This window comes from Clarias gariepinus, chromosome 2 (assembly GCF_024256425.1).
Source record: "Clarias gariepinus isolate MV-2021 ecotype Netherlands chromosome 2, CGAR_prim_01v2, whole genome shotgun sequence".
Classification (NCBI taxonomy): domain Eukaryota; kingdom Metazoa; phylum Chordata; class Actinopteri; order Siluriformes; family Clariidae; genus Clarias; species Clarias gariepinus.
Window position 1 is genome coordinate 2,738,374 of NC_071101.1, and position 23,127 is coordinate 2,761,500.

At 36.4% G+C, this 23,127-nt stretch overlaps 1 protein-coding gene across 1 annotated transcript in view; it reads left to right on the forward strand.

Moving 5' to 3' along the window:
- Window positions 1-2,791: 2,791 nt before the first annotated feature.
- LOC128510845 (uncharacterized) overlaps window positions 2,792-23,127 on the forward strand; it is a 220,576-nt gene continuing 200,240 nt past the window's right edge. Inside the window, exon 1 of the mRNA XM_053483382.1 lies at window positions 2,792-2,866. Within this exon, the coding sequence (XP_053339357.1) occupies window positions 2,806-2,866 (61 nt within the window). The 5' untranslated portion in view covers window positions 2,792-2,805. The remainder of the gene's footprint in view (window positions 2,867-23,127) is intronic.

The following is a 23,127-nucleotide window of genomic DNA, read 5'->3' on the forward strand; positions in this document are numbered from 1 at the left end:
ATTCTCACCGTCTACAGGGACATGGTTACCAAACACATCGCAGACAGATGTTACAGCTCAGGACCAAGTCTGATTCTGTGTATATTTGGAGTCTCACATTCATATTAAATATTTTTAGATTATATATTTTTGTTCCTGTAAACTCGATTTCAAAAATGTTGTTTTCCATATTTGTTGTTTTTGTTCTATGTGATTATTTAGTGTGATTCACTGTAGTGTAATTTGTCCTGGGTTTAGTTTAATCTACAATTATGCTGGATTAATTTAATTCATTCTTGTTCTATTAATCCGTTTTTATTCTATTTCTGAAGAACTATTGAACATAATTTCTACTGAAAATATTAATTTTAGGTTCAGCAGTAACACTTACAGTACATCAGCATTTTCTCCTTATGTCTTCTAGCTTAGAATCAAGACCAGACCAGACTGAAGATCTTATTCTAGCTTCCCATTTACATACCTATATTTACAGTTTTAATATATTTAAATAAATAATAAACTTCCATAAAATAAATTAAAAACACTGTACACAGGGGAAGTCTTGCAGGATGGTACAGATGTAAAGCTGTCAATGTACATGACATTTAAAAATGTACAGTAGATGTGAATGGACAGGACTGTAGGTAAACAGATATACAGGTGTGAATATATAGAAATGTATTTATTTTTCTTCCTGTTTTTTAAACCGGTGAAACAAAAATTATGACTAAATTAAATTGATGAATGTAGCTGCATTTCTACTTTGCACAAACAAAAACATTTCTCTAGAGTGGTTATTCTAAAAGTGAATAATAATGCTCAGAAAGCAATTGTTAAATCTAAAATATAATTTTACAAATATTTTTCAGAAAAAAAAGAGCAAAGAGCAACAACTACTTTTAACAGTTAACACATCAGGCCACATGTGATACAGTTCTCTATTTTCTTCCATTTTAAACCACAAACACAGACTAAATTCAGACACCAGTATAAGCTCATCAAAATGGTTGAGATGTCATGTCATGGTAAATTTATCTATCCATTTACAAATAAAAACAGAGAAAGAGAGAAAAAAAACTTTAGATTTACCTTATTTCTCATATTATAAAACAATTGACAAGAACACTATTTAAAGACGCAGCATCACCTAGTGGATATTTTTAGTGGATTTTTAACATGACTGACATCAACCAAGTGGTTGAGATGGCTCAATCAGGTTACCTTCAACACATGTTCTACAGAATATAGTGACTCAAATGTGCTCTCAAAGCTGTTAAAGGGTTAAAAGGTTAGTTTCATTTAAGTTGTGTATACAGTATATTATCTCTGATCTCAAATTTATACAAAATCTGAGAGATAATTTTTCCTGTGTGTTATTATGCACACAGAGAACATCTAAAATAAAAAGACTGCAATTTTGTTTCTTAATTTATTTTTTAGGTTTTATTCCTCTCTTGGAATAAAACCCAGACTAAAGATTTTATGCTTGTTATTTGTGGCGGTGTGGGGATGTCAAGAGACACTAGGTTCAGTGTGTTCATGTACAGAAGAGGGGTGAGGTAATGATGTGAGGTGCTCTCCATGATGGTCCCCTCGGCTATGCTCCGGACAGCACAATCAGTTGATCATGTTGGTAAATGATAGAAGCGTGACCACCTCCACTGTCAATGGTGCACCTTCCTAGCACAGAGAATGTTAAAAAGACAAGAAGAACTAAGAAAAAATATTGAAGATACACAGTATCAATAGTGTTGAGAACCAAACAAAGCAAGAGAGAGTGAAAGATAAATAGAACAATAAAATTAAATTAAAAACAAACCATGATTGAACGGAGCACATCACCTTTGTAGGTTCAAATCCCACCTCAGGTCTTGATGCGAAAGACTTAGGTTAAGGGGCAATTACTTTTTCACAGAGGGCCATGTAGGTTTGGACAACTTTTTTGCCCTTAAGTGAAATCATCATTTTAAAACTGCATTTTGTATTTGCTCGAGTTATCTTTGTATAATATTATAACTAGTTTAATGATACTTTTCTTTACTGTAGCTGCTATTCATTTGCATCAATGTTGCACTCTTCCTTCATTGTACATTTTATTGTTCATAGTTACTTGACTGTAATTGTAAAACTATGTATCCATTGTTGTTGTAGCAGAAGTTTTTCTTATGAAGGTTACATTCAGCAGCAGGAACTTACAAGAGTAAAAAGGGTTCATTGTTTCAAATTCTGTGCACAGTGCCAACAGACAGAAACAGTAAGGATATAAATTAAGATTAATAACACGGCCTGACAAATATGCAATAATGCAAAAATCAGGGACAAATACTTTTCACGGCATTGTACACAGTACACGTATACTGGACTATATACTTTATACATGCAGGTATAAATAAATAGAGTTTACAGAGTTTAGGGCTGAAACAGGAATATATATATTTTTTTTTAAGTGTGAGAAATGTAGTGACACACATGTCACGATTGTCAAAAAAAAGAATTTTTTTTCACATGTCTGTGATGAACCTCATGCAGCAGGATGTTGTAACAATCTGTAACAGCACCTGGTGTAAATATTCACACTCTTGGTTTTTCCACATTTTTTACAGTTACAGATACATAAAAAAATTCAAAGTAAAACCATAATATGTTTATTTTTTATTTTTTATCTTTCCTAAAGTGATGCAATCTGGTAAAAAACATTGCACAACCTTCTTTTTAACAAATTTCTCAGTCCACACATGACACAGTTCCTCTATTCTCTTTCCATTTTAAAGCCACACTTAGAGACTAAAGCATTTCATGTGACTTTCACAGGGACACGAGGCAGCAATGTGGCTTCTTACTTTAACTTCTCTGCTGGTTTATGGCTCTGTACACACAGCTCACGGTGGTGAGTAAACTATTATACACTAAATAAAGGCAGCTTCACCTGCATTTTAACTGCTGATTTACTGCACAGTTGGCATGGAGTGTTAAATAGTCATTAGATCTCTCAGAAATAAAAACTAACATGCAGATATGATCACCAGCGGTCTATAATTCAGTGCTTGTTGTATTTGTCTTTACAGTCCTGTACTATATAACGGGAACAGAGGGGAGAGATGTTTCTCTTTACTGTAGAAATGATGGTAGTGTGATTTGGAGTAAAGGATTTCCTGAAGGGAGACGGGAGATCATCACTGTTAAACCTGGAGGAGACACCATTAAACACAACCCTGATCCAGATCACAGATACAGTGTGTTAGATGATTTATCACTCATGATAAAGGATCTGTCTCTCTCAGACTCGGGGATTTACTACTGTAACACTGATACTGTGTACAACCTGACTGTCACTCCATTACAAGGTGAGTGTAACGCCTATAACTGTGTGTGCATGTGTGTATGTGTGTGTGTGTGTGTGTGTGTGCGCGCGCACGCGTGTGTGTGAGAGAGGGAGAGCAAAACATCTTTTTGTGTAAAACATCTTGGTTACACTGACATGTGAGTATTTATCTAATTAGAGAATATATTACAAAGATGTATAGTCCTAATACACTCCTGATATTAGTAAGAGTGTGTACACTAGTGTGTAAAAGGAGTGTGAACATGCAGTGTGTGCAGGAGTGAGTGCAGTAGTGTAGTGTTGTTATTTGTATTGTTTTATTTTCTGAACAAAACCCTAAACCAGGTGTGCATCAGGAGGAAAGAACGGAGGTAGTGTGTGTTTTTAATGTCAGGGGTTAATGTGGTTTACCAACATGAAGACTGGAATGACTCGCACTGCTTTACTTCTAGAGGATTTGATTTACTCAAATTTAACAGAAATTTATAGTAAAATAAACTTGGAATTTAAATTTAATTAAAAAGAAAATTTATTTAAATAAGTGAATAATAATAATAATAATAATAATTGTGTGTATTATGGCCGTGTGATGTCTCACCATTATCATATCATGACACTAACAACATTATACACTGTAAGATATATATTGTAATGAAATCATCATTCATAATAAACAATGTGTTGTAAACAGACAGGAATATGTAAATATTATTGCATAAAATAGTGGTTTATGTAAATTTTATGTAAAATAGCAGCTACTGTATGGCACGAATGCAGATGTAGACATTTGTTTAATTAAACACTGGGATAGTAACATAACACAATGGTAACATACACAGAAGCAAGACTGAGAGCAGTGCAGAACATCGGGGTTAAATAACAGTCACACAAAAAACACAAAAAAGTCCAAAACACAAACACCAAAACACAAAGGGATAAAACTGGCAATGTTTATAGTAAACACCAAAACACCATAGGTTTTTTTTTCTGGACACGCCGCAAAAAACTCTATGAACAACCACGAAGGCATGACTACAGTAGTGTTTCTTAGACAAACTGGACTGTGACTGATGAACCATACACATAAGAAACTTGTGCTGAACTTGTCCTGTTGCAGACATTGTAAACTTGATAACAGATGTAAGTAGAATGGGCAAGTCCCCAACAAATAACAGCCTTTAAAGTCAGCGTCCTCACAAGCAGTAAACCAGATCCAGACTCTTCAGGTCAGTAACAGAGCATCATTACATGTGTAGTGGTTTAAAGTGTACAGGTCACATAGGAATCATGTCAGTGTTTACACATAATTGTTATAAGGACTAGAGGTTTCTTTATAAAAGTAACATTGCAGTCTGTAGCTGTTTATAATATTAATGAGTAACCCTGTAGGCATCTGGAGTCCTGAAGATGTCCTCAACAGGTTCTAAAACATCCTGTACTCTAAACCAGTTTAAAAATCATAAATTGGAAAAACTGTTTTGTTTAAAAATCATAAATAGAAAATAATGTGATTTACAGAAAATATGTTTAAATTGTTGCTGTTATACGTGTGTTTGCTTCGTCTGTGTGCTGAAAATACTGATAGTTCGTATAGAACACTGACCTTCTTGTTCAAAAGCGAGTTGTTTTTCTTTAACAACAAATAATGATATTAAGATACAGTATAACACTGAAATCAATAACTTAATATGAAACTTAATAGACAGTGTATTTCTCCATTAAGACCACATTACCTGATTTTAAATACAGTACATTAGCTAGACACATAGTTAGTGTGAGGGTGGGGTAGATTTATAGTAAAGCTGTAATTCAGTTTAGAAAAAATGAGTTTTTGTATAACTACAGACACAGTGTACAGTAAGTGTAGACGAGGCTTTGTGTTCTTTTTTTTTACTTCTTATTGTTGAATCATGAACACTGACCTTAACTGAGGTGAGTGAGACCTGCAGTCTTTAGATGATGTTCTGGGTTCTTTAATGAGCTCCTGGATGAGGCGTCGTTTTGCTCTTGGAGTAATTTTGGACGGCCAGCCGCTCCTGTGAAGGTTCACCACTGTTTCAAGTTTTCTCCATGTGTGTATAATGTCTCTCACTGTGGTTCACTGGAGTCCCAAAGTCTTAGAAATGTCTCTGTAACCCTTTCCAGACTGATACATTTAAATTACTTTCTTAAATAGTCTTGAATTTCTTTAGATCTGTTTGGGTCACAATGGCACCTGGCACCACAGTGCTCTCACTATACTTTATATTTACTATTTACTGTAAATTATACTGTAAATAACAATACTATAATTAATGTTAGCACCTGCATCAGGTCCATTTAAACTTATTCCCCTGATTTTATTTTATACATGCTCAAATGCAGATTGCTTCACTTATCCATCTTGCCTTGTATACACACATCCCACTGGAGATGTACGACTTTTAGTGATTATTTAAAACCTTATATACACTGTAAAGTGTTAATTCAACAGACTGGATCTTAATCTGACACTGGTAACTTTGCTGTGTTGTACAGTACTTGTACCATGACTGAGAGACCATATAATTACTGTATGGTTTTAAGTCCCCCTATCAGGACAGGTAGCCCTGAGGGCTAAGGCACTGAGTTATTGATTAGAAGGTTGGTGGTTTGAGCCCCAGCTACACCAGGTTGTCATTGTTGGGCCCTTAAGCAAGGCTCATTATCCAGGGGTAATGTAACATGGCTCACCCTGCTCTCTGACTCCAGTTACACTGTTTAGTAATGTACATGTGACAAATGTGAACGGCTTAATTTAACTTGAGGAGAGCCACCACACCCATATGTTGTTTGGACTGGACTCCAGAGAGGTTGCCACTGGAAAGCCTGTATTTAATTTTATCTAACTAATTTATAAGAGGATAACCTCACTGGAAATCACTGCTTCGGTAGACCAGTTAATATGTAGTAAAAACCATTTTTTTAAATAGAAAAATTGCTACTGCTGACCTGCTGAAAGACTTGAGCACTGGCGGGGCTCTACAATGTTGTTCCTGGAATTACGCTAAGCCACATACTTGTCTCTTCGTGCAACAAAGCAGACAGTCCGTGCTATTGGCTGTTTTTATGGCTGCGATGGTGTTCTGCAGAGAACCTGTGGCTAAATCGCTGGCTAATGAGATCGTGGCTAATGGCTAATGAGATCATTTTAGTTATGGCTAAAAGCAAGGGGATTTTACTCAGGGCCAATTCCCAGAGGCAAATAAGGGTTACGTGCCAAGGGCTTCGTACCCTTTGTATGTGGTTCAGACCCCGTTTTTTTTTACTTTGGGTCCCTCTCTACGTGCGCCTTTTTGTCGTCGCAGATGGTAAGGACAGACGTTTCCCTCTTGGGCTGGGTTGCGGTCTTGAATGACCGTCCAGCCCAAGGGAGCTGGAGAGGCCATCTTCTCGCGTGGCACATCAATTGCCCCGAATGATGGCTTTATTTTGGCCCTGAAACACCTCCCCCAGCAGTTAAGAGGCTACCATGCCCTAGTGCGAGTGGACGACACTAGAGTAGTCTCGTACATAATCGCCAGGGCAAACAGTGCTTGCGCCGCTTGAATAAGCTAGCGCACCAGGGCGAGTCCCTGTCTCTGTCATGTACATTTTGGCTTATAATCGCCAGAGCGCACTGTGATGCGTCGCTTTAATAAGCTAGCACACCAGTTTCTGATTTGGGCGCAGGACGAGTTTCTGTACCTTAAGGCGATTTACACTCCAGGGCATATGGAGTTGGGAGCCCTGGTACCTTCAACGCACTAGAAGAACGTATGCCCTCAAGGAGAGGGTATTTGAAAGTGGTGCATGGCGGAACATGTAGAACCAGTTCACTGCCGAATTGTTTCAGTGCTGGAGTTCTGCAAGAAGTTCCTCGGGCTTATGCCCTAGTACCCTCGGAATGTACGTAGCCACTATTTCGACTTGTCATGTTCTGACGGATGGGGTCTGGTTGACACCCCTCCCAAACCACTAGGGTCAGCGCCTGTCTGGCTTCTGACCCTCAAGATGATTTTTCTTATAATCACTTTTGGGAGATCTTCAGGTTTCCCTTACTGCCTAGACATTGCTCCTGGGCTAGTCAGAGCTATTCAGCATCCTCACCCGAACTATTTTTATTCTTGACCATGCACCCAGTTTTCCTTGAAGCCTTCTGTTCTCTGCCTTTTACAGCTCTGGAGCAGAATAGGTTTCACCTACTATCTTCAGTACGCACTCTTCAGATTTACGTCCACCGCACTAGCCAGTGGCGTAAGTCAGAGCAGCCTTTTTTTTCATCATATCAGGGAAAGATGCTATTGCCCTAGCCTACGAGGCGCGTGGTCTAACTTCCCCTCAAGAAATCAGGGCTCATCTGACCAGGGGGATCGCCTCATCTATTGCGCTGGCAACAGGGTTTCCCCTGCAGCAAGTGTGTCATGCAGTTGGAAGAGTTGGTCCTCTTCGCACACATTTGTGAGATTCTATAGTCTGGATGTTCATGCTCACAGGTCCTCCAGTCAGCCTCCCAGAGATTGTTCTGAGACCTCCTCGGCCTTTGTGCGCTCACACTTCACAACCTTGGGGTCCAGACACACACTCTACCTACGTGCACAAACGAAAACCCCTTATCTGTCTGGATTTATTTTTACTTTTTTTTAAGGTAAAGTACAGGTTAATTTGTTTTATTTTTAATTTATATTTAGTATTAATTATTTTATGTATTTATTTTTGGGGGCTGTAGAACGAATAATTTAAGTTTCTATTATTTCATATGGGAAAATTTAAATTGGTTTACGAGTGTTTTGGAATACAAGCCCGCTTCCGGAACAAATTATGCTCGTAATCCGAGGTTCCACTGTATATACAAACATTTTTATGGCTAACGCACACTCTTGCTCGTTCCACTGCACTCTAAAAAATAAAACTGTGCTGTACTCAATTTTTTTGGTGAAACATTTTTACACTTAAAAATATTGAGTAAATATAAAAAAAATAGAAAAATCATGTCAAATATACTTCATGAATTGAGTACAAGTCAGTAAAAAAATTAAGTAGACCTGAATAACTATATTTAGTAAAATGATGTACAAAATTGAGTAAATGAAATAAAAATTAGAAGTTAATGAAAAGTGAAAATGAGTAAAATAATTGAGTAGATATAATTGAAATGGAAGGTAGAAGATACTGAAAATTATACTATTATTTAATAAACAAATGTGCTACATTTACTAAATATTTTAACTGAATGAAAGAAACAATACACACATTTTCATTTTAATTAAACATTTATTTGCCAAATTTGACAAGACATGAAGTCTAAACTCAACCTGGTTTACTTTGCAAATGACACGTAACAAGATCATAAACAAAGAGCTGAATTTATGTTATTAGTAAACAGTTTCAGAAACAATACTCCTGCACAAGTATTATGCAGTTAACATGTAATAATGTAATAATATAACAATGTAGCGGGAGAAATTCAAATATTGCGGCACAACTGCCGCCGTTTACACCGAGAAACCCGGACATGCACGCGCTGCTGCTCGGTGTTAAATCTCTCCCTTTACACCAGAGTTTAAGTGTCTGTATTAAACGCGCTTTAGCTGAGCAGTTTGGTGGTCGGAACAAACAAGCTAAATCACACTGAACCCCAGGACTGGCCTGTTGCTAGCTATCGTTAGCTCTGGAGCTCGGCTGTGACAGGATTCAGAACAGTAACTCACACACTATAAAGTTGTGTGTGCAGGCAGACAGAGTCATTATTACAGTAACTTGTGTTAGCTGTTTACTCACCAGGATTTGTAAGGAATGTTCCAGAATGTTCCAGGTGCTTCATGTCCATTCTTACATCTTCACAGCCTTCTTGTCTCTGATGTTACACCAGACTTCCCATGAGCACTTGCACAGGGCAATTTACTTAATTATTTAAGTTTTTGTTGTTAAACATAAAAAATATTGAGTTGGAATAATTTATAATTGTAGTTCTTGAAACTAATCAGTACAATTACTCCATTAACAGATATTTTAATTGAAATGTTTTAAAAAATATTAAGTGCATGTTAAAAATATAATTCAGTTAGTCAAATACTGATTTTTACTAGTGAAGTAAACTTAAATTATGGTGTAAATTTAAGACAAAATGAATAATTGTTTTTTTAGGCATTTATTTTGATTTGTCTAACTCAAACAATCATGTATGTGACTTTTAGAGATTTTATTAAGGTAACATAACTTTTTTATAACTGTGAAATTTACAAGGCCACAGAATCATTTTTTAGAGTGTGATCCATGATTACTAAAATATGTGGTTTACTTGCTAAATGTCACTAACCCGCAGTGCTACCACCCAGTGTCACCTTAAGAAATAGCTTAAACCAAAATAATGTGACTAAACATCGTTAAACAGCAGGTGACAAATTTCGAATGATAAAGATACGTCGTTAAATTGTTGTCATTCTATGAGTTTGTTAAAGTCTGTTTGCTTTGTGTAGTAAACAGGCTGAGTTGTTATTGCACTGCTGCTGGTGTCCTACATACAGTACAGTCTCTCTCTCTCTCTCTATCATCACACTGCTGCTATTACATTATCTCTTAATCTAACAATGGCTTACAATTAGATTGTGTGAGATGGCACAATGTCTGTTTAACTCGTCATAACCACTGAGTAACACCTCACTACTGCAGCGCTCAACACATTTACACTCATCCGTGTCAGTCCTGTTTCCACCCTGACCACAAGCACTTTCACTTTTAGAAACATGTCTCATCTACACACACTGACCTTTTTATTCAGAAGTGAGTTATTTTTTCTTTAATACCACAGAATGTTTCTCCAGGTTACGTGTTAAAAAAAAAAAAATACACTCCTACTTGTTCCTTTGTTCAACCCAATTTTTATTAAATATTCATTAGATATATGTTAATTTGTTCAACCTAGTGTGTAGTGACTCCTAGTTCCATACTTTTCCCTTTCCTATCTCATTTTTTATTTATTATTTATTCATATCTGGGTGGGTTTTATAGGGCCTTTAAAAATTTAACTCTTTTTTTTTTTTTTTACCTTTTTTTAGAATAGAGAAAGTTTTGATATTAATAATATCATTTTTGTTTAATAGAAATAATTATTAATAAATTAAAATCTTTATCATATATTTTTTTCTTTTATGATCAAGGTTACGTGTCATATGATTTATTATTGAACTTAATTACGGTTAGGGTCAATAAGATTAATTTTGTCAAAGCTTGATTACATTAGAATATTATTATTATTCCTATAGATAATAAGATAATAAGATATAATTAAAATAATTAATATAATTATATATATTTATATTTAATAAAATTCAAATTTTGATTCATAAGATAATTATCTTCTTAAATAATAATTTAATCATTAACCTTCCTTTAAAGAAAGGAAGTCTGGATATCTATTTCAATTTTATTTATATAACACTTTTAACAATGGTCATTGTCTCAAAGCAGCTTCACAAAATGAAAAGATAATTAATGGAAGTGTGTATGAGTTTAAATATATTTGTTTGAAGCCAGCCTTGAAAGACAAGTGATAAAAATTGCTATCACTGGTGACCGGTCTACCCCTGCATTCGACCAATGGATGGTCCTGGTGAGAAATGATATCGCAGGATGCTGTGCTTTGCTGATGGGCATAATGTCTGTGCTCAACCTGAGCTACTGCAAGGAACTTAAATACACTTTTGTTTATTTATTACAAGTTTTTCAGAAGTTGTTCCTTGACCTTGATGGACTGAGAGCCAGTGCAAAAGTAATAAGTCTCAAAAACAATGTTTTCTAAATATTCCACTGACACTTTTGTCAACTAAAGATGAAAATGTGACTGTTTCTGGCTCAGGGTTGTTTTGTTAGGCCTTATGTTAAACAAATCTTGTCTTGAAAGTTGACAAAACAAATGTGTTTAAAGAATTGCTAAGAAGATGGAAGTCTGTGAAGATCTGAGCAATGCTGGAACACCAGCTAACACCCAGTACACAGCAGTGACTTTGTGTTTTTTTCCTTGATGTACCCAGAGCATTGCATATCTCAAAGTCATCTACATAAAGAATGATAGCAATGGTGGGATATTATATAGAAAATCTCAAATCTCTTTCCGGGTCAAAGCCTGAACCAATGACTTGAGGATAGGGACATACTGGAAGCTTCTGTTTTCCTCCTTACAAGTACAAACTACACTGTACACCAAACTGTTCCTTTAAAAATGCTCTTCCTTTGTAGGCAGAAGAAAGTGGACCACCGCTACTCAGGGTAGAGGCATCACAAAGATCTGCCACAATGTCTGACACAACAGCCTCATCAATTTCACACTTGTGCTTCCTCAAGCTAGACTGTAAAATATCTTTGATGATGGGACCTGATGCTGAATGGGAGATGAAGTGTACCTTTCCAATAACTTCATTAATACACCTGTTTGATACATTAAATATGCTCTTCAGTTTTAAACACAACAATGCTAAGCTTTTTTCAAAGAGGTTTGATAGATCTTCATCATCTTCATCATTATCATCATCATAAATATCATCAGTATTAGGAAATTCCACATGTTGAGCGTCTATATTACTGAAATCATCTAGATTTGAAGAAATGCAAACCTCTTTAGCAGGTCTTATTTAAAGTCTTGCTGGGAGTGTGGTGTACATGTATTCTTTTAGCTTTTGTGGGAGTCAACTGTTCCATAAATATTAGTGCTGAAATTGCAGTTCTTAAAAACACGTCAAAGTCTTATGGTTTTTCAAATGTTGACCAGGTGTTCAAAAAACTCTTTCTGTGGATATTGCACTTTCTGAGACTTGAGACTTTCTGCAGATCTGACATTTTCCTGAGCTTCATGAGAGTGCCTTCTTAAAAGGTGTGATCTAAGGCTACCCCATGTTTTAAAGAAGCATAAACAGTCTTGCTGAATACAGGGCAGACGCTCCCCACATTAATGTTTTAGCAAACGTGTTTGTGTAGAGGATTCAAATTTACACAGTTTGCACACACAGGCCATTTTTTTTAAAAAACAATATCGACAAACTTGATAAAACACTAATCTGATTTGATTGATAATGTCTATTTAATAACCTTTGATGTAAAATCTTAATGTCAGGTAGACACACACGCCTGTGTGATACTGTCAGAATCACATTACCAACATTTTACATACCCTTTAATCTTATAAAAAATACCACAAAACCCAGACAAATATTGACCAAAATACAGGCAAACAAAAATAAAAGAAACACTCTGCTTCTACTTCTTTGATTCCTTTCACAAAAATATCCAACTACAATCTGCCTACAGTGGAGGTACACAGTTATCTATGTAATGAACAAAATATTGATTGTGGCTGTGACTGAAATTAGATAACATTATGTAGCTTACGGTCAAATGAGAAAAACTTGAATAATGTTTTGCCCATCAGCTCTCTTGCTAAACAAATATCTCTGTGAAACAAGTACAAATTCATTACTTTAGTAGAACTATCACAGTAGATGTAAATTAAATGTTACTCGCCATGAAATATTGTTAATATTGAGTTTGATTAGCCTATAATTCTGCCAACACACAATCTTACCACTGGAACATGTCCAGGCATCTTCTGTGGGTAGAAAATAACTTGATGAAATTAAGTTATCATGCCAACTTTTTAAAGTTAAGACAACCTAAATTTTGTTTTCAACCCATTAGTAATTTACATTTAAGTTTAAATTACAGTGCATCCGGAAAGTACTCACAGCGCATCACTTTTTCCACATTTTGAAATGTCACAGCCTTTTTCTAAAATGGATTCAATTAATTTGTTTTCTCAGAATTCCATGCTAAAATTTCTGCTGCTTTGAAGGTCTCAATGAGAACCAATCAGGCCTATATGGTAGAGTGGCCAGAACGTCTCAGACTCTCAGACCATGAGGAACAAAATTCTCAGGTCTGATGAGACTCTCTCGCCACTCTACCATATACTGTAGGCCTGATTGGTGGATTGCTGCAGAGATGGTTGTCCTTCTGGAAGGTTCTCCTCTCTCAACAGAGGATCTCTGGACAGAGTGACCATCAAGTTCTTGGTCACCTCCCTGACTAAAGACCTTCTCCCCCGATCGCTCAGTTTAGATGGCCGGCCAGCTCTAGGAAGAGCCCTGGTGGTTTTGAACTTCTTCCACTTATGGATGATGGAGGCCACTGTGCTCATTGGGACCTTCAAAGCAGCAGAAATCTTTCTGTAACCTTCCCCAGATTTGTGCCTCCTGTCTCAGGGGTCTACAGACAATTCCTTTGACTTCATGCTTGGTTTGTGCTCTGACATGAACTGCCAATTGTGGTACCTTATATAGACAGGTGTGTGCCTTTCCAAATCCTGTCCAATCAACTGAATTTACCACAGGTGGACTCCAATTAAGCTGCAGAAACATCTCAAAGATGATCAGGGGAAACCGGATGATCAGGGGAAACAGGATGCGCCTGAGCTTAATTTTGAAAACGCTGTGAATACTTATGTACATGTGCTTTCTAAATTTTTTTTTTTTTGTTTATAAATTTGCAAAAATCTCAAGTAAACTTTTTTTCATGTTGTTATTATGGGGTGTTGTGTGTAGAGTTCTGAGGAAAAAAAAATTTAATCCATTTTAGTATAAGGCTATGACATAACAGTGGTAAAAGTGATGCGTTGTGAATACTTTCTGGATGCACTGTACATGCCAAATTAAGTTGATGTAATTACCATCATTATTATTTGATTACAACTCATAAAATAAAGTTTGCAACTTAGAAGGTTCTAAATCAATGAATTAGAATTTTTAACTTGCATCCATGTATTAAATCAAGTAGTGATAAAAGGTCCTCTGAGTTGGTTTTTAGAGTGAATCTTATTTTGGCAAATTACTTTCTGCACTTTTCCATTACGATCTGTCTGCTTTAAAGTTCATTATTTCTTTCACTCTGTGTATACGGGTCATCCTTTCGTCACACTCAAAGTTTTCTTCCTTTTTTTTTAACTTGCTTAAAGTATTATTAGTATATTGTTAGTTTAGATAGTATACAGTATTAGGTTATACAGTATTATTACTGTTAAAGGTTATCTGAAGAGTTTGTCTCTGCCTCTGACTTCCCTAATTCAAGTGTCTGCACGGCCTGTGTTTTTCTCTGATACAACAGAAGAAAAGAGGGCCTGCTCTTTCACAGAGGCCTCCTGGTGTAATGGCTTGTACACTGAAGAGGTGAACGCAGATGCAGGGTTATTAATGAACAAAGGATTTATTGATTTAAGTAATGTCCACACACGAGAGAGAACAAAGGAGAACTTGGGTTGCTTCCCCAGGCTGGGTCTGCACACGGGCTAGTAGAGCAAATAAGAAACTATCAAAAGAAATATTTAGTTACGTAGACCTCGTGACGAACACAGTGCTGATTCTTTGTCAGCCTTGAACTTGACCTTGATGAAGGTTCTTTAATAATTCAACGTGCCCACGCCTGCAGACTCCTCTCAGTCCTGGGGGGAAGAATACATGGAGACATACGGTGAACAGACGGAGTGGTACGGGTTTGGCTGGAATAATAGTGAGACACACGAGGTAGACACAGGTGAATTTGATTTGGTGCTAGAAGAAATTAATAGGGAACAATTACACATGTAGACACACTAGGTGGAGACAAAGCAGCGGCTCAGTAATCCGGTGAGCCAGATCTTATTCACCGGGGCTGAGGTGGATCAGGTGTGACATCTGGATATTAGACATTAAACACTGGCGTGCTTGGAGTGCTAATTTACTAAAACATAATTGAAATTCAATAAACATTTCCACAGTCCACTAAAGATGAAATATATATTCAGATCACTTTGAGTTCATGTTGTGTTAATCGGTGTAACAGAGTACAGTCTTATACACAGAATACAGTCTTATATTACATATTATATTACCTAGTGTCGGATTTTTATAATAAGACTATAATTAAGCTGCATAGTGTCCGAGTGGAACAGACCCTAATATCACTATTAATTAGTTCCTGATATTAAAAGTAAACTCTGTAAAAGTAAAAATCTGTTTTTATTTTCCAGATTACTCCCTTAAAAAACTCTCCACTCCTGCATCCACTGTAAAGAGCACAAGTAAGAGACGACCCAACAGCTGTTTGTTTTTCCCAGGATGTGCCCCCTCTATAGCTAAAGCCTACTGTGCCTAAAACCAATAAAATAAATATCACCAAACTCTGCACGTTGATTATCAGGAGGCACAGTGTGAGTGTAGACAAGCCTGTGTGTTCGTTTTGGTCAGCAGTGACTTTTGCTTCTTACATTTACATTAAGGCATTTGACAGACACTCTTATCTAGAGCGACTTACACCAGGGATTTGAATTTGATGTGGGCGGCTACAGGAAGCCAGTGACGGGAGCGAAGAAGTGGGGTGGTACAGGAGAACTTGGGAAATATTAAAAAGTAGATGTAACACCATTCAGGACGAGCTGCAAAGGAAAAAATTGTGCACAGAGGTCAGAGGTGAGTTGCAGTAGTCCAGTCTTGAAATAACAAGGGGCCTTATATACACTGCACAGTGTTAATTTAACACACTGGATGTTAATCTGACACTGGGCATATTGTTGCTGTATATTTAATTAACAGCTTAAATTCAATGTTTAATCAGTAGTCAATGCCGATTCTTTACTAAGGTAAAGAAGAAAAAAAAAAACAGCGGATGTGTTTTTTCTCATGCTTTTTTATCTTCACACACACTAGAGACTTTCCAAAATTAGTTTTAAAATCCTGCATTATTGTAACTAAACCATGACTGAGATATTTTATCATCACTGTCTTGTTTTAAAACTAAATGCCTATATAACGAGAGCCATCACACCCATACGGTATCCGGACTGGACTCCACTGAGGATGCTGCTGAAAAGCATTCATTTTATTTCATGAGTGTGCATAGATAAGTAACACATATAAGGAGTTGTTTTTTATTCCCATTTGTGAGGTTCAAATTCACAGAAGTAATTTATTGAAGTGGCTGGCAAGCAAACTAGACTTGCTGTTATTTATTGATATTAAAATGAGATAAAACTAAAGCTGACCTGATGGGTTTTACTGTAGTTCATGTAGTTCCACATTTAATCTGTTGCTAATAATAGGTCATAAAAATGTCTTCAAAAGTTTCATACTCTTTGAGAAACTGAAATGTTTAACACGAATTTCTGAATAAAAAATAATAATTTAGAACTTTCAAAGATAATTTATGAAAATTTAAGGAAGACATGAGTAGGAAATGTTTTTTTCTGATGATTTTGTATCTTTACACACACTAGAGACCCATGGGAATTTCCAAAATTAAAGAGAAAATGGAATTTAGGATAATTGGGGACCTCTATTTCTTGTATTTTCCTATTTTTCTTTTACTGTATTTCTCTGTCTGCAGGTAAACAACAGATCCAAACAGAAGACGTTTACTGTCTGGCTCCATGACCCCCCCCCCCCCCCCCCCCCCAATTCATTCCTGCACAGCGTCTTGCTGTTCTCCAGCCTGTTCTCAATAAGGGATCTGTATCAGGAGGTGTATGGAGTGTAAAACCCTTACCTTAACATGATCAGCCAACACACTGATGTAGTTATTACATTAAACATTCAGTACTGTATGTATTATACTGCAGTGTGTAATGTGTATCTGCACTGTACTGAACTGTGAAGTTGATACATAATGTAGATTTTCATATTAATTCGATGTGATACTTAGTTTTATATACACACACTACCGTTCAAAAGTTTGGGGTCACTTTCTAACTCCATGATGGTCCCTGATTTTTTTTTCTTTCTACATTGTAAAGGAATGCTAAAGGCGTCCAAAAAATGCATTAATCTCCTTTGAACAGTTAATGGTGAGATGTTTCTGCTACTTCTGCTCTGTAAAGACTTCATAACGCCTCTAATCTGAGCTGCTGTTAATTGGTCATTTTTCAGGCTGATAACTCTAAATGAACTTCTCGTCTGAGGCAGAGGTAGGTTTTGGTCTCACCCTCCTGGGACGGCCTTCATGAGAGCCAGTTTCATTATGGTGCTTGACGGGTTTTGCAAATGCACTTGACAATACTGTTCTTGCAAGAACTATTACAGAAAGGCCGACCTCTGTGTCTTAAAATAACAACTAACTGTTGGTTTTCTTGTTGTTACGTAATTACCTAATTCCATATGTGTTATTTTATAGTTTTGAAATCCCCAGTATTGTTGTAGAAGAAAATAAATCACTAAACAAAAACAAAGAAATTTGCAAGTGACCCCAAACTTTTAAACGGTAGTGTACATTAAATAAAGGTTGTCAAAGAGGGTAGCTGTGTGTTTAATCTGTAATCGGTTTAATTTAGTCTACATTTATATTCAGTCTCATAAGCAGTTTAAATACATTCAGAGAGACAAATACAGCTCTACGCTAAAGTTTGTTGTATTTGAAATTCAAAGTGTAAAGTAAACCCAAACTCTGCAGCATTTTTTGTAATTTTATGTAGTTGTGAGGATTAGTTCTCCAGGCTTCCTGATGGACTCTTTTGGCTCTTATATTTAGTAAGTTTTAGTTTCTTATTTTCAGTCTAGTCCCTGTACTCGAGCGGTTTCAGAGGAGTGTTTTTTGTTTTACCACACAGTGACTGATGCATCATTCAGCAGACGGTCACGGTAAAACATTTGGTTTTATTTCTTTCATTTAATCTACATGAATGAATTAACTGGAAGTTGTACAGTATGTGATATATATGGTCCAATACAGTGAAGAGTGAAGAGCGCTACACTGGGGAGACAGAACAACTCCTTCATAAAAGGATGTAACAACACAGAAGGAGTAACACCTCAGGGCCAGAATCAGCAATATACCTTCACATAAAGGACAAAAGACACACGTTTGAGAATGATGGTTCGAGAGAGGGGTGAAAGAAGCCAGCTAGGTACAGGTGGAAAATCCTTCTCTCAACAGAGGTGGAGGTCTTCAATACAACCTGTCTCCTCCATCCTGAGGAAGGTCAAGACCTCTTCACACGTCCACCAGGAGAGACAAACTTAATGCTTACTCTCTCTGTTCATTAAACCCTAAAGACTCTCCCTAATCTCTCTCCCTATTGTCTTTCTAACAGCTTACTGTAGATGCTTTCACAGTTCTGTATGTAAACACCTTTGAGAATAATTTTTTATTTAAAAGTTAAACTAAATAGTAATCTCAGGGTACAGTCTGATTACGCCAAAAATGTGATAATTATGTTATTATACTAGAATAGGATTTTATTTTTAAAGATCTTTTAAAATCATTATTCAGGGAAGTTTACACTCTTTGTGTCAAGCTGATAAACAAACAGCCGTGTTTGTGAGGAAGTTTACATTCCTGACTATTTTTTTATCAAGATTTGAGATTGAGAGATAAATTTATAGCTAAGTGCGTTTTGGATAATTTATTTAATCACCTCCCTGAATCATAATGATCATGATTTGAAATTAATGAGACAATAACAATATAAATAATATAAATAATCAGCTGTTTATGCCTCAATTTTTTTTCTTGAATTCAGTGAATTGGGAATTCTGGTTTCCTAAATATAGGATGAGCAATTTACCACTTTCCTTAATTACATTTACACATGATTTAATACTATATACAAAGTGTATATAAATTTTTACACACACACACACAAACACACACACACACACACACACACACACACACACACACACACGTAAATAAGAATATTGTAGTTGTGTGTATTTGTATCAGGGCTGTGTGATGTAACACTATTATTTTTTCATAACACTTTTTTCATACACTATATGATATGTATCAGTATGAAATCATCATCATTCAGAATAAATAGTGTTTTAAACAGACAGAAATATTATTACATAAACAGCTGTGTATAATCAGGAGTCAGGTGATGAGAGTGAGGCAGTGGTGGTGGCTGATGGGAAATGGAGTCATAAGGCTAAACCTGGTTTTAATATATTTTATCATTAAATCATTCAGCTATAGTCTGTAGCTATCGGTTACGCTAATCTTAATGACGCAGACAGTTTATGCACACAGACGCAAGACAGAGAGCCGTGCAGAACATAAAGAACCCTGGGTTAAATAACAACACTCACTGTAACACACCTGAACACACCAGTGAAACAGAACAAAAAATAAAAAAACACTATACGATTGGTGGTGATAAAATTATTATTATTCCTGAGAAAAAAAACAACAACAATGAAACAATATAATGAAAACAAACATTGTTCGTACGCTCAGTCCTTCTCTACAGCTCCTCCACCTAAGGACACACGCGTCTCCAAACGATGGATGAGCTGGTCGAGACCGTCTCTAAAGAAGCCTTATTTTTGGTTCGTAATGAATAGGCCATCTCTGTAATCCCCTCGTTGTTGTCAAATGTCTGCCACGAAGTGATGGAAGAGAAAAAAGTCACTGGGTGAGAGGTCTGGGTAAAGGGGATGAGGCAGCATTTCATACCCCAAGTCACCCTCAAGTTTCACTGTTTCATGAGCTGAATGAGATGGCGCGTTGTCAAGAAGACGGTGAACCCCCTTCATGAGCATTCCATGACACTTTGCCTTGGTTTAGACCTTCTAGCAGCATCGTGCAGAACTATACAACAGGGCTTTTAGACAAGAAGAATTGTCCATGAATGTATTCATTTCTGGAGACATAATTTAGTCGAATATCTTTAATTTTTTCAAACGATAAATTTTATGACTGCCTAAAAAACAAGGACATACAGAAAGGGTCCACTAGGGGGCACCTTGATAAAAAAACACTTTACTGTAGGTCTTCTCACCTAAATACACCTGTATACGGGCACAATTCCTCTATAAGCAAAAAGTCACTCAGACAATGACAACCTCTAAAACCATCAGTGAACCAGATAAAGAATCTACAGGTCAGTATCAGAGTATCATTACATGTGAAGTGGTTCAAAGTGGGCAGGTCACATGTCATGTTATTATTTACAGGTGAAGGTCAGGTGATCATTATAAAGATTAGAGTTTGTTTTGTTTTTTTTGCTATTTCTTTTTAATGAAACCAGTCCAACTAAAGAAGCTATCAATTATTTCACATAATTTTCCATTTATAAGTCAGTATCCCAAATGTCTCATTAAAACAATAAATAACCAATAAAAGGCATTACTTACTTATAATGATTAACAGATTGAACATTAAATTATAACCCTAACCCTAAGGTTGTAAAAGTGGAGTATAAGGTTACTGGGTTTAATTTAATCTGCAATAAATTTAACTAAGTTAGACACTTTTATTCTCATCATTGCTCATAAGCAAAAGTTTGTTGAATTTGAAAGTTTAAGTTAAAAGTAAAAAAAAATATATATATATATATATATTTGCTAATGTTTCTTTATTATAGTTCTAATATTTTTTTACAGTATTTGGCTTTCAAATTCAATTTCTAATATTATTTGTCATACACAGTACAATATGCAGTGAAATGCTTAAAGGTATTGAAGAATAATTATCCAGCCACCCTGAAGGAATGTTTAAAAAAAAAAAACTATTAGTATAATTATACTTATTATAAAAATACACAAAAAATATATAAATGTTAGTATTAAGAAATGATGGAGCTCAATATTTCTGTAAAGTACTGTACAGTAGGTGCAAAGTGTAAAAATTACTGTCTATATATAATTTAGACATCATGCAATTTGTCCTTCCAGAAGGACAACCATCTCTGCAGCAATCCACCAATCAGGCCTATATGGTAGAGTGGCCAGACGGAAGCCACTTCTTAGCGCTCTGGAGGAATTTTGGCCCACTCATCTTTGCAGAATTGTTGTAATTCAGCTTTATTTGAGGGTTTTCTAGCATGAACCGCCTTTTTAAGGTCATGCCACAACATCTCAATAGGATTCAGGTCAGGACTTTGACTAGGCCACTCCAAAGTCTTCATTTTGTTTTTCTTCAGCCATTCAGAGGTGGATTTGCTGGTGTGTTTTGGGTCATTGTCCTGCTGCAGCACCCAAGATCGCTTCAGCTTGAGTTGACGAACAGATGGCCGGACATTCTCCTTCAGGAGTTTTTGGTAGACAGTAGAATTCATGGTTCCATCTATCACAGCAAGCCTTCCTGGTCCTGAAGCAGCAAAACAACCCCAGACCATCACACTACCACCACCATATTTTACTGTTGGTATGATGTTCTTTTTCTGAAATGCTGTGTTACTTTTACGCCAGATGTAACGGGACACGCACCTTCCAAAAAGTTCAACTTTTGTCTCGTTGGTCCACAAGGTATTTTCCCAAAAGTCTTGGCAATCATTGAGATGTTTTTTTAGCAAAATTGAGCCTTAATGTTTTTTTGCTTAAAAGTGGTTTGCGCCTTGGAAATCTGCCATGCAGGCCGTTTTTGCCCAGTCTCTTTCTTATGGTGGAGTCGTGAACACTGACCTTAATTGAGGCAAGTGAGGCCTGCAGTTCTTTAGATGTTGTCCTGGGGTCTTTTGTGGCCTCTCGGATGAGTTGTCTCTGCGCTCTTGGGGTAATTTTGGTCGGTCGGCCACTCCTGGGAAGGTTCACCACTGTTCCATGTTTTTGCCATTTGTGGATAATGGCTCTCACTGTGGTTCGCTGGAGTCCCAAAGCTTTAGTAATGGCTTTATAACCTTTACCAGACTGATAGATCTCAATTACTTTTGTTCTCATTTGTTCCTGAATTTCTTTGGATCTTGGCATGATGTCTAGCTTTTGAGGTGCTTTTGGTCTACTTCTCTGTGTCAGGTAGCTCCTATTTAAGTGATTTCTTGATTGAAAAAGGTGTGGCAGTAATCAGGCCTGGGGGTGACTACAGAAATTGAACTCAGGTGTGATAAACCACAGTTAAGTTATTTTTTAACAAGGGGGGCAATCACTTTTTCACACAGGGCCATGTAGATTTGGAGTTTTTTTTCTCCCTTAATAACGTAAACCTTCATTTAAAAACTGCATTTTGTGTTCAATTATGTTATCTTTGACTAATAGTTAACAGTTTTTGATGAGCAGAAACATTTAGGTGTGACAAACATCCAAAAGAATAAGAAATCAGGAAGGGGGCAAATAGTTTTTCACACCACTGTACATAAATAAATTAACTGGAAGTTGTACAGTATGTGATATATATGGTCCAATACAGTGAAGAGTGTTCAGACGCTACACTGGGGAGACAGAACAACCTCTTTATAAAAGGATGTAACAACACAGAAGGAGTAACATCTCAGGGCCAGAATCAGCAATATACCTTCACCTAAAGGACAAAAGACACACGTTTGAGAATGATGGTTCGAGAGAGGAGTGAAAGAAGCCAGCTAGGTACAGGTGGAAAATCCTTCTCTCAACAGAGGTGGAGGTCTTCAATACAACCTGTCTCCTCCATCCTGAGGAAGGTCAAGACCTCTTCACACGTCCACCAGGAGAGACAGACTTAACGACTCCGCTTATTCTCTCTGTTCATTAAACCCTAAAGACTCTCCCTAATCTCTCTCCCTATTGTCTTCCTAACAGCTTACTGTAGATGCTTTCACAGTTCTGTATGAACATCTTTGAGAATAATTTTTTATTTAAAAGTTAAACTAAATAGTAATCTCAGGGTACAGTCTGATTACACCAAACATGTGATAATTATGTTATTATACTAGAATAGGATGATATTTTTAAAGATCTTTTAAAATCATTATTCAGGGAAGTTAACACTCTTTGTGTCAAGCTGATAAATAAACAGCCGTGTTTGTGAGGAAGTTTACATTCCTGACTATTTTTTTTTTATAAAGATTTGAGATTGGCAGATAAATTTATAGCTAAGCGCTTTTTGGATAATTTATTTAATCA